The 15,292-nt window shown below is 36.8% G+C and overlaps 1 protein-coding gene across 1 annotated transcript; it reads right to left on the bottom strand.

Moving 5' to 3' along the window:
• Positions 1 to 612: 612 nt before the first annotated feature.
• Positions 613 to 10,512, bottom strand: LOC125810322 (uncharacterized). Its single transcript, XM_049489828.1, has 2 exons — positions 10,220 to 10,512; positions 613 to 1,213 (listed from the first exon to the last, which is right to left on the bottom strand). The coding sequence occupies exons 1-2, from the start codon at positions 10,510 to 10,512 to the stop codon at positions 613 to 615; spliced, it is 894 nt and encodes a 297-aa protein (XP_049345785.1).
• Between the last annotated feature and the right edge of the window lie 4,780 nt (positions 10,513 to 15,292).

Raw genomic sequence — 15,292 nt, 5'->3', positions numbered from 1 at the left:
TAACTCACTATTTGGAATTGGTCAAAAAATTCACCTATCCTTGGAAAAAGATACTTATTCTTTTTTGTAACCTTATTCAATTACCGATAGTCAATGCACATTCAGAGAGAACCACCTTTCTTTCGAACAAACAAGACTGGAGCACCCCATGGGGAGATACTCTGTCTAACAAAATACTTATCTAACAAATCCTTCAATTCATCTTCTTAAATTCTGTCAGGGTCATACGGTAAGGAGAAATAAAGATAGGCTCTATATCTGGGAGAAGATAAATATCAAAGTCTATTTCCCTTTTGAGAGGAATACCAGAAAGATCATCGGGAAATACTTTCGAAAACTCATTTACAATAGAAAGTAACTCAAGAGTAGAGGTTTTAGATTTTGTATCCCTAACTCGGACAAAATGATAAATGAAACCCTTAGAGATCATCTTCCTAGCCTTTAAGCAAGATATAAACTGACCCTTAAGAACATAGTTTCCCTCTTTCCATGATATGATAGGTTCGTGTAGAACCTTGAAGGTGACCAATTAAGTCGTACAATCTATGGATGCATAACATGCATGAAGCCAATTCATCCCAAGAATAATATCAAAATCAAACATATGAATCTCTACAAGATCAACATGAGTAACTCTATGAGAAACAAAATAGGACAATTTTTATAAACTCTTTTAGCGACAATAGAATCACCAGTATGAGTAGAGACATGAAATGGATTATAAAGGATGTCGGGATCAACATCAAATCTCATGGCCACATAAGGAGTAACAAATGACAACGTAGCACCCAGATCAAGTAAAGCATATGCATCAAGTTGAAATTCTTTCAACATATCGGTCACCACATTCGGAGAATCGTTGTGATGTTGTTGAGTCTGAAGAGCATAAAATTTGTTTTGCATTGGAGCACTAGAACCGAAACTAATAGGATAAGTTTTCCTATCATCCCTTCCCTTAGTAGCAAGAAATGGGAAATCTCTCATCTTATGAACACTCTTTCCACAATTAAAGCATCCATCTCTATCGGCCAAACATTTGTCATCATGATTCTTGCCACACCTTGTCCAAGTAGGCATCAAAGATCCACCACTATTTCCTCCTTGAGGCTTAGAATTAGACACTCTATCTTTGTAGAACTTAGGGGTAGGATCATTAGAAGAACCTTTACCGGGAAACCTTTGCCGAAATTTATAACGGCCTTGTCCACCGAACCTAGAATGAGAAAAGTTGTAACATCTTGAAACTAGAAAGAACTAGAAGGAAGTTTAAAATCTAGAAATGGTTGTTTTTGGGAAAAGTTTAAAAATCTGGAAATTTGGTAAAGGTGTTAAAGAGAGTTTTTGGTCAACTTCAAACGACCATAATTCCTAGCTCAGGATGAGTTAGGTGTTATTCTTGATACGGTTGGAAAGCCCTTGGAATGATCTTTCCAACACCGCCAAGTTTGCATGATTTCGATTTTGTAAGAGTAAGTTATGCCCTTCGGAAGTTGGGTTGTTCAATTAAGGAAAGTCCAATCCGGATTTAGAAGGGTAGTTTGGTCTTTTCCTTGCCCAATTATTTTAATCCATTTTTAGGAGTTTAATATCGGTCAAATCAGATTTTAGTCAGGTTTAGAAATTGGAAATTTACGCTAGGGCGTGGAGAAAGGAGAAAAGAGGAGAAAGAAGAAGAAAGGGCAAGATTCATCAAGATCGATCCATTTAGCTGTGGTTTTCGCCAAAGATTTATTCCTACCAGGTATGTGAGATCACATAGCATTGGGTTAATTCACCCACGTGTCAATCATGATTTATTTCAGCGAATTTAAGTTATTGAAAGCTTAGAACTTGAGTTATTGATGGGTTTGTTGAAGTTCCATTAAATTCTTGTTTCGTTGAATTGGTTGAAGAGTTGTTTGATCCGAACCCGTGATTTGGTTTGATTTGAGTAGAATCTGATGTACTCTGAACATTTAATCGATTCTAAGTGTTTGGGAAAGGAAACCATGGAGTTTAGAGGGTTTAGAGATGAAAAATGAAGAAGAAATTTCGTCGAACAAAATTGGGAAGTGATAGCACGTCGCGAAGCTGGTTCCCAGAAGTGAGAATTTTCATTTCACGTCGCAGAGCTGTCATGGAATCCTCTGCCTTAAAAGTCATTTTCGAAACTAAATTTTAAAAGTTTCTCCGCGTCGCGGACCCACCCTCAGATATTGATTTTCGGTCTTTTTCTCATGTTTAGTTACCTAAAATCATTCCTAAACATCATGAGACCTTTCCAATCACAAATCACAATCCTAGAATCCATAATTCAATTCAAGGACCAGTTAAGAATCAAGTCAAGAGAAGTCAAAAGTCAAGTTAAGAGAAGTTCATAAAGTTTTCCAAAAGCCTTTTGCAAATGTTTTAACCTTGTTTTAAGACTTAAGTTTTGAGTTTAGTAAAGAGTAAAGTTGAAGTTCATATCTTCAAAAGTATATGGGGACTAAGTATTCCCAAAGAGATTTAAAATGATTTCAGATTTAATTAAGAACAAAAACTGAGATTTCCAAAGAGCCTTCAGGCTAGTTTTCAGAAAAGAGTAATCGCTTTCTAAATGAAGCAAGAAGGGAAACTTTGATTTCCAAGATAGCCTCTGAGCTAAGGTTTTAAGCCCTAATCTCAAATCACAGAAGAAGTATGTTTTAAACATAAAGAGCTACTATCATATTTTGGGAGTAGTATTGAGCGCCGTTATGGGGACGAGCTTGAGTTTAGATAACTCATGTCTCCATAAACCATATAGCCATCATGGGTAGAAAATGGTCATAGACTAGTGGATCCACTTAGTAGTTCAAGTCCTATACATGTGGCAAGGTATAGGATGCGCTGGCAGCGTGAGGAAGATTGTTGTATCATCACAATAGCTCTTATGTGATGGTTGTCGGTTAGAGAAACTCCCACAGCAGTACTTTAATTTTTATATACATCAGTTTATGTGTATTTTTACATACATCTAAGAGTTATTTGAATCTTTGCATACATACAGAGTTGACATCACGTTTTAAACAACTTTTCTTTATAGTGCACTTGTTTTAAATTGCTTTATATTGAAATGAGTTCAGTTATGTTGAGTTGAGTTGAGCTAGGTAAGTTCTTCACTTTCTTTTAGATTCTTCTCAATCCTATGTTGTGTTTAGCATTCGAACTTGCATATTCGTACATTCAATGTACTGATGCCTATTGGCCTGCATCATATTATGATACAGACACATGTAACTTGGATCGGCATCTGGTGCATTGTTGATCCAATTGAGCACTTCAGAGTCAGTGGTGAGCCTCCTTGCATTCCGGAGGACTCCTTTATTGCTTTTAGTTCTTTTTGGTATTTCATTTGTTAGGATGATAGGGGGTCCTGTCCTGACATCCATCTCAGTTGTTTTATAGGCTTCATAGACAGTCAGATGTTAGTTCTTTAGTCTTTTCATTGTCATTATTCCATGTTGAGACTTGAGTTTGCCTTAATGGCCAGTTGAATGTTCTTTTATAACATTCTAGTTTATTATATAAACTTATTTTGTTGCGTTTAAGTCTTCCGCTGAGTAAGTAAGCCAGGATAGGGGTTCGCTTGGGCCAGCAATAGTTCTCGAGTGCCAGTCCCGCAGGGTGTAGGCTCGGGGCGTGACAAACTTGGTATCAGAGCCACGTTTCAAGAGTCCTAGGGAGTCTATGAAGCCGTGTATATAGAGTCCTAGTTATCAGTGTGAAGCGCGTCACATCTATAATTAGGAGGTTGCAATATTTAGGAACTATCTCACTTCTTTCACACTCATTTCGCTCGTTATAGTTTGATCTCTAAAAGGTTTCCTTCTAATTCGTGCTTGCGAGTATTTTCAGATAGTCATGCCTCTACGAAGAGCTATTAGAGGTAGCCCTGCTAGGCGAAATGTTGGGAGCAAGGGGTACCTAATGCACCCGAGATGCAACCTCAAGGAGAAGTTACTAATGTTGAGTTCAAAGAGGCAATTAAGATGCTGAGTCAAGCTGTGACTAACCAGGTTGGTCAGCAAAGGGGAGATCGACAGGAAGGAGCTGACACTTCAAGAATTCGTGAGTTCTTGAGGATGAACCCTCCAAGTTTCACGGGTTCGAGCACTACTGAGGATTTGGAGAACTTCATTGAGGAGTTGAAGAAGGTATTTGAGGTTATGTATGTTGTTGATACTGAGCGAGTTAAACTAGCTGCATATCAACTGAAGAATGTTGCTAGGACTTGGTTTGACCAGTGGAAGGAGGGTAGAGCTGAGAATGCACCACCTGCGAGTTGGGCTTGTTTTGAGGAGGCTTTCTTGGGGCGTTTCTATCCCCGAGAACTAAAAGAGGCTAAGGTACGAAAGTTCCTCACAATTAAGCAATATTGTTTGAGTGTTCATGACTATGGGTTTAAATTCACCCAACTGTCTCGCTATGCTCCGAAAATGGTTGCGAACATGATGAGTAGAATGAGTCTATTTATTGCTAGGTTGTCCCGTCTATCAAGCAAAGAGGGTTGGGCAGCAATGCTTATTGGGGACATGGACATATCAATGTTGATGGTCTATGTGCAGCAAGTAGAGGAAGATAAGCTAAGGGATAGAGAGGAATTCAAGAACAAGAGGGCTAAGATAGGGAATTAGTTCGGGCAACTAGCTTCATGCATGTTATGCCTCAGTTGATTGTAGAACTCGAGTAATCAAGTTTCAATTTCCAAATGAGTCAGTCTAAGAGTGGAAAAGCAGCTCAGCAGTGCCTTAGGGTCGTTTCATTTCGTACATTCAGGCAAGGAAGTTAGTTTCTAAGAGGTGTGTCTATCACTTAGTCCGAGTTAATGACTCAAGTTTTGAGGTACCTCCTATTCAGTCACTTCCAGTAGTAAAAGAGTTTCCAGAAGTCTTTCCAAATGATCTTCCTGGAGTCTCTCCTGAGAGAGAGATAGACTTCCGTATAGATCTTCTTCCAAATACTCGTCTGATATCTATTCCGCCATATAGAATGGTACCAGCAGAGTTGAAAGAGCAATTAAATAATCTTTTAGATAAGGGTTTTATTCGACCAAGTGTCTCACCTTGGGGCGCTCCAGTCTTAATTGTGAGAAAGAAAGATGGTTCCCTTAAAATGTGTATAGATTACCGTCAGTTGAACAACGCTACCATCAAGAACAAGTATCCTCTTCCAAGGATTGATGATCTTTTCCATCAGCTTCAGGGTGCTTCTTGTTTCTCAAAAATCGACCTCGGATCAGGTTACCATCAGTTGAGAGTAAGGGAATGTGATATTTCAAAGACAGCTTTCAGGACCCGTTATGGTCATTATGAGTTTATGGTCATGTCGTTCAGTTTAACCGATGCACCTGCAGCGTTCATGGACCTTATGAATAGAGTATTCAAACCTTATTTAGATATGTTTGTTATCGTCTTCATTGATGACATACTAATCTATTCAAGGAATGAAGAAGATCATGCTAGTTATCTCAGAATAGTTCTTCAGACTTTGAAAGATAAAGAGTTATATGTTAAATTCTCTAAGTGTGAATTTTGGCTTAAGTCTGTGGCATTCTTAGGCCATATTATGTTTGGAGAGGGGATTAAAGTTGATACTCAGAAAATTGAGGCAATGCAGAATTGGCCTAGACCCACATCTCCAATTGATAATAGGAGTTTCTTGGGTTTGGCTGGCTATTACAGAAGGTTTGTAGAGGGGTTCTCGTCTATTTCATTCCCTTTGACCAAATTGACTCAGAAGACAGTGAAGTTTTAATGGTTTGAAGCTTGTGAGAAAAGCTTTCAGGAATTGAAAAAGAGGTTGACTACTGCCCCAATTTTAACCTTACCATAAGGTACTCAAGGTTTTGTGGTCTACTGTGATCCATCTAGAGTTGGTTTGGATTGTGTCTTAATGCAGAATGGAAATGCTATAGCTTATGCCTCCAGACAGTTGAAAGTTCATGAGAAGAACTACCCAACCCATGACTTAAAGTTGGCTGCTGTAGTATTCTCTTTGAAAATATGGCGTCATTTCTTGTATGGTGTGCATGTTGATGTATTCACTGATCACAAGAGTCTTCAATATGTGTTTACTCAGAAAGAGCATAATCTCATACAAAAAAGGTAGTTAGAATTACTCAAGGATTATGACATGAGTATTCTTTATCACCCAGGTAAGGCTAATGTTGTTGTTGATGCCTTGAGCAGGTTGTCTATGGGTAGTACTGCCCATGTTGAGGAAGAAAAGAGAGAGTTAGCGAAAGATGTGCATAGACTTGAACGCTCAGGAGTTCGACTAATGGATTCCACAAAAGGAGGAGTAGTGGTGTTGAATGGGGCAGAATATTCATTAGTGTCAGAAGTGAAAGAAAAGCAAGACCACGATTCCATTTGCTTGAATTGAAGGCAAATATTCATAAGTAAAAAGTATTAGCTTTTGAACAAGTGGGAGATGGTGTATTGAGATATCAAGGTAGATTGTGTGTACCTATGGTGGATGGACTCCAAGAGAGGATTATGGAGGAAGCTTATAGCTCCAGATATTCCATTCATCCGAGTTCCACAAAGATGTATCGTGACTTGAGAGAGGTTTATTGGTGGAATAGCATGAAGAAGGGAATTGCAGAATTTGTCATTAAGTGTCCAAATTGCCAACAAGTGAAAGTAGAGCACCAAAGGCCCGGTGGCTTAGCTCAGAAGATAGAACTTTTGGAATGGAAGTGGGAGATGATCAATATGGATTTCATCACAGGTTTACCAAGGTCTCATAGACAACATGATTCTATTTGGGTGATTGTCGACAGAATGACAAAATCAACCCACTTTTTGCCGGTTAAGACTACCCATTCAGTAGAGGATTATGCCAGGTTATATATTCAGGAGGTGGTAAGACTTCATGGATTCCCTGTTTTGATTATATCAGATAAGGGTGCACAATTTTGGAAGTCATTCCAAAAAGGCATGGGTTCAAAAGTGAATTTAAGTATTGCCTTTCATCCTCAAACTGATGGGCAAGCAGAGCGCACTATTCAGACTTTAGAAGATATGTTGAGGGCTTGTGTCATTGATTTCAAAGGAAATTGGGATGATCACCTACCTCTCATTGAGTTTCCTTACAACAACAATTACCACTCTAACATCCAAATGGCTCCTTATGAGGCTCTGTATAGGAGAAGATGCAGATCTCCTATTTGATGGTTTGAAGTTGGTGAAGTTGGGTTGATAGGACCAGATTTAGTTCACCAAGCTATGGAGAAGGTGAAAGTGATTCAAGAGAGGTTGAAAACGGCACAGAGTCGTCAGAAATCCTACACTGATGTTAGGAGAAGGGAGTTAGAGTTCGAAGTAAATGATTGGGTATATCTCAAAGTATCACCCATGAAGGGAGTTATGAGGTTTGGTAAGAAGGGGAAGCTTAGTCCTCGATAAATTGGACCTTATAGAATAGCCAAGAGGATTGGCAAAGTAGCTTATGAGTTTGAGCTACCACAAAAGTTAACAGTGGTTCATTCGATATTTCACATCTCCATGTTGAAGAAGTGCATGTGCGATCTTTCATTGATCATACCAATTGAAAATATTGGGATCAAGGATAGCTTATCTTATGAAGAGATTCCTGTTCAGATTCTAGATCGCCAAGTTCGCAAGTAGAGAACAAAGGAGGTACCATTAGTCAAAGTCCTTTGGAGGAACCAATTTGTTGAGGAAGTTACTTGGGAAGCTGAAGGGGATATGAAGAAGAGATATCCACATCTCTTTGAATTCGAAGAAAGTACAGATCAAGGTACTAATTTTCTTCTTAGTGCTCTTTAAATTATAATATGCGTAGAAGGGTAGTTTGGCCTTTTCCTTGCCCAATTATTTTAATCCATTTTTAGGAGTATAATATGGGTCAAATCAGATTTTAGTCAGTTTTAGAAATTGGAAATTTACACTAGAACATGGAGAAAGGAGAAAAGAGTAGAAAAAACAAGAAAGGGCAAGATTCATCAAGATATATCCATTTAGCTATGGTTTTCGCCAAGGATTTATTCTTACCGGGTATGTGAGATCACATAACGTTGGGTTAATTCTCCCATGCACCAATCATGATTTATTTCAGCGAATTTAAGTTATTGAAAGCTTAGAAATTGAGTTATTGATGGGTTTGTTGAAGTTCCATTAAATTCTTGTTTCGTTGAAGAGTTGTTTGATCCGAACCCGTGATTTGGTTTGATTTGAGTAGAATCTGATGTACTTTGAACATTTAATCGATTCTAAGTGTTTGGGAAAGGAACCCATGGAGTTTAAAGGGTTTAGAGATGAAAAATGAAGAAGGAATTTCATCGAACGAAATTGGGAGGTGGTGGTGCGTTCACGGAGCTGGTTCCCAAAAGTGGGAATTTTCGTTTTGCACCGTGGAGCCATCACGAAGTTCTTTGCCTAAAAAGTCATTTTTAAAACTAAATTTTAAAAGTTTCTCTGTGTCGCGGACCCACCCTCAGATATTGATTTTCGGTCTTTTTCTCATGTTTAGTTACCTAAAATCATTCGTAAACATCATGAGTCTTTCCAATCACAAATCACAATCCTTGAATCCATAATTCAATTCAAGGACCAGTTAAAAGTCAAGTCAAGAGAAGTTAAGAGTCAAGTTAATAGAAGTTCATAAAGTTTTCCAAAAACCTTTTGCAAACGTTTTTACCTTGTTTTAAGACTTAAGTTTTGAGTTCAGTAAAGAGTAAAGTTGAAGTTCATTTCTTCAAAAGTATATGGGGACTAAGTATTTCCAAAGAGATTTAAAATGTTTTCACGTTTAAATAAGAACGAATACTGAGATTTCCAAAGAGCCTTCGGGCTAGTTTTCAGAAAAGTGTAATCGCTTTCTAAATAAAGCAAGAGGGGAAACTTTGATTTCCAATATAGCCTTTGAGCTATATTTTTGAGCACTAATCTCAAATCACAGAAGAAGTATGTTTTAAACCTAAAGAGTAGTATCATATTTTGGGAGTAGTATTGAGCACCGATATGGGGACGAGCTTTAGTTCAAATAACTCACGTCTTCATAAACCATGTAGCCATCATAGGTAGATAAGGGTCATACTTTTTAGATGAATCCTTTTCTCATAGACTAGTGGATCCACTTAGTAGTTTAGGTATAGGATGCGCTGGCAGCGTGAGGAAGATCGTTGTATCATCACAATAGCTCTTATGTGATGGTTGTCGGTTAGAAAAACTTCCACAATAGTACTTGTATTTTTATATACATTAGTTTATCTGTATTTTTACATATATCTTAGAGTTATTTGTATCTTTGCATACACACAGAGTGGACATCATGTTTTAAATAGCTTTTCTTTATATTGCACTTGTTTTAAACTGCTTTATATTGAAATGAGTTCATTTATGTTAAGTTGAGTTGAGCCAGGTAAGTTCTTTAGTTTCTTTTAGATTCTTCTCAAGCCTATGTTGTGCTTAGCATTCCAACTTGCATACTCGTACATTCAATGTACTGATGCCAGTTGGCCTGCATCGTATTATGATACAGACGCAGGTAACTAGGATCGACATCCAGCGCATCGTTGATCCAGTTGAGCACTTCAGAGTCAGTGGTGAGCCTCGTTGCATTTTGTTGGACTCCGTTATTGCTTTTAGTTCTTTTCAGTATTTCATTTGTTAGGATGATCGGGGGTCCTGTCCCAACATCCATCTTAGTTGTTTTAGAGGCTTCATAGACAGTCAGATGTTTGTTCTTTAGTCGTTTCATTGTCATTATTCCATGTTGAGACTTGAGTTTGCCTTAATGGCCAGTTGAATGTTCTTTTATAACATTCTAGTTTATTATATAAACTTATTTTTGTTGAGTTTAAGTCTTCCGCTGAGTAAGTAAGCCAGGCAAGGGATTCGCTTGGGCCAGCAATGGTTCTCGAGTGCCAGTCCCACGCAGTATGTAGGCTCGGGGCGTGACAAAAGTCACCATTACCCACACAAACCCTCTTGGACTCCCTTGCCCTCTCTTTGTATTTCTCTTCTTCAATTTTTTTTACATGTATCATCAAACAGGACACATCCATATCCTTCATCAAAATGTGGTTCGTCATTTCTTGACAACCAAAGAGAAAACACTCGACATAAATTTACTCACTCTTGCTCTAGAATCAACAACTATAGTTGGTGCATACTTAGACAACTGGGTGAACTTCAATGCATACTCCTTCACACTCATATTTCCTTGTCAAATATTAATGAACTCAAACAAATTTGCCTCCCTCGTCAAAAGATAAAAGAAACAATCAAGAAAACCTCCATTGAATTTCTTCCAATCAAGAGGATCCACATCAACAACCTTCTCACTTTTCCATTGTTCAAACCAAACTTGAGCAATATCCTTTCGTTGATGAGTGACCAATTTCTCTTTCTCTACAGTAGACAATCCCATAATTCCCACTATCTTATACACCTTATTAATGAACTCTTGAAGATCCTCATCAACTTTTGACCCATGAAACTCCGGAGGATTCGTTCTAGTAAAGTCCTTTATTCTTTTCATCTTCGTACCTACATTTAGGTTCATGGGATCCATGACTTCTTTATTAGCTTGGGTTATCATATCTTGAGCCAAAATTTAGTAAGAGACTCAGAATTCGACATGAGGCACTTGCTCGGCCAACAAGTCGATCAGAGCCTGGGAACCTCAGGCTCCTCATTGTCGCCCACATTCCTTCTCACATAAGCTCTTCGAGGGGCCTTCTTGATAAACATCAGACAAAATTTAGGAGAATGATCTTTATAGAGATACACTTTATGACACGATTGAAAGAAGTGAAGTTTCCAAAACATTTTGTAGCCTTCTATTCATAAACTTAACGAGCTTCACTACCAAACGGGACCTGTCGAACATATAAGGACCTTTTCTAAAACCTTGTACTTTGATACCAAAATTTTCACGACCGAAAGTACACCCTAGGAGTGACATGGCATATAAGACTCTGACAGTCCCTACACAAGCCACTTGAAATGCATAAAACATAATATAATAGATGAAAAATTTAGCAATAGGTCTCATATCATAAAAGAGTGTTACAAAAAAATGGAAGTCTACTCATAGTCTTGACAAGACAATCTAATACATCAAAAGAGTTGTTGGGATGTAACCCATACACCACATACAACGTTTGAAAATTAAAGACATAAGAAATCATAGTAAGGATAAACATTCCTCTGAATATGAGGACTTACCCAGTCTTCAACGGTCAACAAATTCAAATTGCCACGAATGGAAGAAGAAGAAGCATCAAACCCTACACTATGCTACAATCTAGGCAGAAGTATACATTAGTACATTTAAGTATGAGGGATATGCATAAGAATATGAAATATGATCATTAGGGGACAGAAAGGAAACATGATATGTACAACCAAGCTAAAATATAGTACAAAACCTTTGAGAAAAATCATAAACATGAACATAGTCAATGCATCTTAAAATATAATGAAATCTTCATAAACCTCTAAAAGTAACATAGTTTATTTTATAAGATATTACCGTTAATTGACATAGACCATGTGCATTATAACACGAAATCCAATGTCTTACCCCCACACTGAAAAAATTTGTCCTACTTTCCAAGTTAAGGACCATAAACTTCTAGCTTAGGTGGATCCACTAGCTATGTCTTTCTAAGATAAATCATACAGAGGCACGTAGTTTGGGACAAGGAGATTGCTACTAGAGACATGTCCTCTGTCTCGATATCCTCTCGGTGCTAAGTAAAAAATCCCAACGGAATAGTCATATTCATATTTATATCATCATACTTGGAAAAGTACAATTAGGTTACTAATCCAATCTTAGTTCATCATTGAGTAGCTCCTTAAATCATGATCCATACGTGTGTGAGAAAACCTTATACCAATCATAATTTCTTAATATGTGAGAAAGACTTTAACAATTTCATTGATGCTTATCTTAAAGCAACCTTAGTGCATAAAATATCTTTTTCATAAATCATCACTAAAGCTTCTGAATTATCATCACATCAGTAGGTGTAGAAAGCAAATCTTGGTATTGGCTTATTGAAAATATCAAAGAGATTTCTTAGACAAATCTTTTTTCCTGCCATACCTGATCATAAGTTCATAGCTCTCTTCATAAACTCATATCTTTATAAATTCATAGTCAAAATCATGAATAATGCATGGGTACATATGAAATCAATAAAAACATGTAATTGAATCAAATCATGCATAATAAGATAGAAATCAAACAATTGAATTATAATAAATAGGACCCATGGAGAATTGAGATCAAACCCTAATCAATTTGATGAAATTGAGTTACAAACTTAGAGATATTTTGGGATCCAATGGATGAATTAAATCCATTGGTGAATTCCCACATATATTGATGATCAAAGTCTATCAAGCAAGAGAAAAGAGGGGACTTAAAGCTTGAAACTCTAGCTTTCATCCTGGAGCTTGAGAGAGAATAGGAGAGGATGGACTTAGATGGGATTTGAGGATTTTAGAGAATGGGAGGGTTTGGGTAGATTTAGGAATAAAAAGGTAGTTATAGGACTTAGAATCAGGGTCAAAATTACATAATATAGGTATAAAATGCCTAGGAAAAGACTCAAAGACCCTTAATAAATAACTATCGAATAGTCCTACGGGTTGGACCTACGACCTATACTGGACAACCGCAGAACCCAACTTCTTCAACCCAAAAATTCTTCCAACTTCCACATGACCTTTCTACTGTCCATTCTCTGGTCCACGGTCTGTAGACCCCTTCCATAGAACCCCATTTCGAGTCCAAATTTTCACTAAGTTTGGATCCCTTCTACGAGATCTCTTCTATGACCCGTAGAACAAACAACGACCCATCAAATCCTTCCCGTAGGTCTAAGGTCTTAAAACTAATCTCTGAATTCTTTCTACGAAACTCATCTATGGCTCATCAAACTCCTGACGACTCGTCATGTCAAGTCATAGATCAAACTTCAAAAACATAAAATTTCTAAAACTCAACTCAACTTCTACGATTTTCTTTCTGTGGCCCGTAGGACTTTCTACAGTCCGTATATTGGACTCGTAGCTCACTACTTTAGTGAATATTTTTGTATCTTTATTTTTCAACTTGACTTTCCAATTTCCGAGGTGTTATAGTAAAATCCTTGTAGGAGACTTTGAAGCAATTTCTTGTGCTAAATCATTTGGGTAAGCCGTTGTGACTCTAAAACTTCAATTTTACTTTATCATTTATGAATTTAAACATCAAAACTTGATGTTTTAATTGGTAAATGACAAGATTTTTCAAGAACATGAGTTCTAAAATGGTGATTGTGAACTGATTCTGGCCCTTTTTCTAAATAATTTTCACTAATGATTTCCAAATTTCTTGGGTGACACTTTCAAGTAAATATTTTTTCATATTCAAACTTTATTTCTCGAATGGAATTTTTGAGTTGATTTGACCCATTTTTCAAAATGTATGTTTTGAGTGTTGTTATTTTAAGAATCTTATTGTGATTACTTGATTGAATTAGATTGTGTGGCTTTGAACATTGTTCAAAATGGGATGACTCAAGTGTTGGATTAACTTTTGATTGAATTTGAGGCAATTGATCTTCTAAACATTGTAAAACTAGTTGAATTGTTTATTTTCCTTCATTGTGTATTAAGGAGTAATGTGAATGAGGTGATAGGTTCAATTATTCTACTTGATTGATATTAATGAATAAAAAGGAGATTAATGAAAATACAATATGTTGATCATAATACTTTGTGAATTGTCTTGTGGTGGACCTTTAAGTGTTGATTGAGGAAATGTTTTGATGACATTATTGTGGACTTGAATTTTTTGAGTTACTGTCTCTTCCTTGTGGTGTAAAATTGATTATTTACATTGATTTATGTGCACCATGATGAAATATGTGATGATTATTGATGCCGAGGTCATTTTCAGCAGGTGTTATTGATGTCTCAATCATTTCTGACAAGTGCTACTGATGATGAGGTCATTTTCAGCGAGTGTTACTAATGATGAGGTCATTACCGATGAGTTCATGAACTATGGGCGGTTTCCATGATTTCCGATTGATATCATGCATAATAAATCTTTGGAATTTGTGTTTGATGTACTTGATTATTGTGCCTTGATGAACTTGATACTTGTGATTGATCTACTTAAAACTTTTGATTTTCATACTTGATATTTGATACCTTTAACCAAGCCTTTCCGTTCCGAAATCGAGAAAGATCACTCTGAAAAGTAAGCCCTTTCTTATTATACGACTATTCCACAATGATTATGAGAACTTGTGAAGTGTGTATTATGAACTGTTAGGTTGGACTTATTTCTATGTAGGTTGTAGTTTAAGGAGGTTCGATTGGATGAAAGGAGTACCGTGTTGTTTTAACTTGTTTAGTAGGTTAGTTGCTGAGTGTCGTGTTGTTTGATACTCACTCATTGCTTCTACACTTATGTAGATTCTGAGTCAGGTACCGTGTGGTATCCTTTCTCCTTCATCTATTTTCAAGGCTTACGGAGGATACAGTGAGAGGTAGTTATTTGACATCCCGACGGGCACTCTTAATCCTTATTCTTTGCTTTGTTCTATTTGAGTAACAAAGACATTGTGACTTGTAATTATCTTTCAATTTCATACTTTATACATCAATGACTTGTACATGTGGCAATCAAGTTTTGGGGTTATATTAGAATGACTAAGATTTCTGCTCTTATGTTATTATTGTTTTACTTTCAGCATTTCTTTCGTATTATTGGGTTTGAGGTTGACTTGTCTTGGTGGGAATAGACAATTGTCACCACGTTCATTTTTGGATTTTGACAGTTTCACATAGAGAAAAAATGATAAAAATATTTCATTGATTCTCTTGTAAACTAAGAAAATGGCATAAAGAGTTTTTTTTCCAAATGGGTCTTAGAATCGTTTCTCAAAAATTATTTACCTTTTAATGTCCCAAAAGGTGCAGAGTAAATTTGTGATGTAGTAAATAAATGAGATTTTCATTAAATCTCCAACTGTGAAATTTCAGTTGAAATTTTTCTTTGCAAATTGTCAATCCCCCCCTAACTATAGATCAGATCCACTAGACAAGAAACTCAATTCCGCACTGCTGCTGAGTCGTCGGACTTATCCACCAAGGGATTCGTGGAATTTCTGTGGATTGCATTGGGGGAAATCTACCAAATCAACCAATAAATGATCCAATTGTGAAACACTATGATTTATGGGTTGTGTGTGGTGCAAATCTAAAAACTTAAAAAATTCTTGTCATGAAAGTGTATCTTGAGTTACCGTGAA

The sequence above is a fragment of the Solanum verrucosum genome, unplaced genomic scaffold (genome assembly GCF_900185275.1).
Source record: "Solanum verrucosum unplaced genomic scaffold, falcon-dt-bn FXZP01000038.1, whole genome shotgun sequence".
NCBI classification, from domain to species: Eukaryota; Viridiplantae; Streptophyta; class Magnoliopsida; order Solanales; family Solanaceae; genus Solanum; species Solanum verrucosum.
Note: the sequence above shows the minus strand (reverse complement) of the source record. Positions and strands in the feature narration are given on the sequence as shown.

Coding starts and splice junctions, on each gene's coding strand:
- LOC125810322 (XM_049489828.1), bottom strand. CDS start 10,512: ATGAAAAGAATAAAGGACTTTACTAGAACGAATCCTCCGGAGTTTCAT. Junction 1,214..10,219: donor TTGACGAGGGAGGCAAATTT/GTTTGAGTTCAT, acceptor TTCTCATTCTAG/GTTCGGTGGACAAGGCCGTT.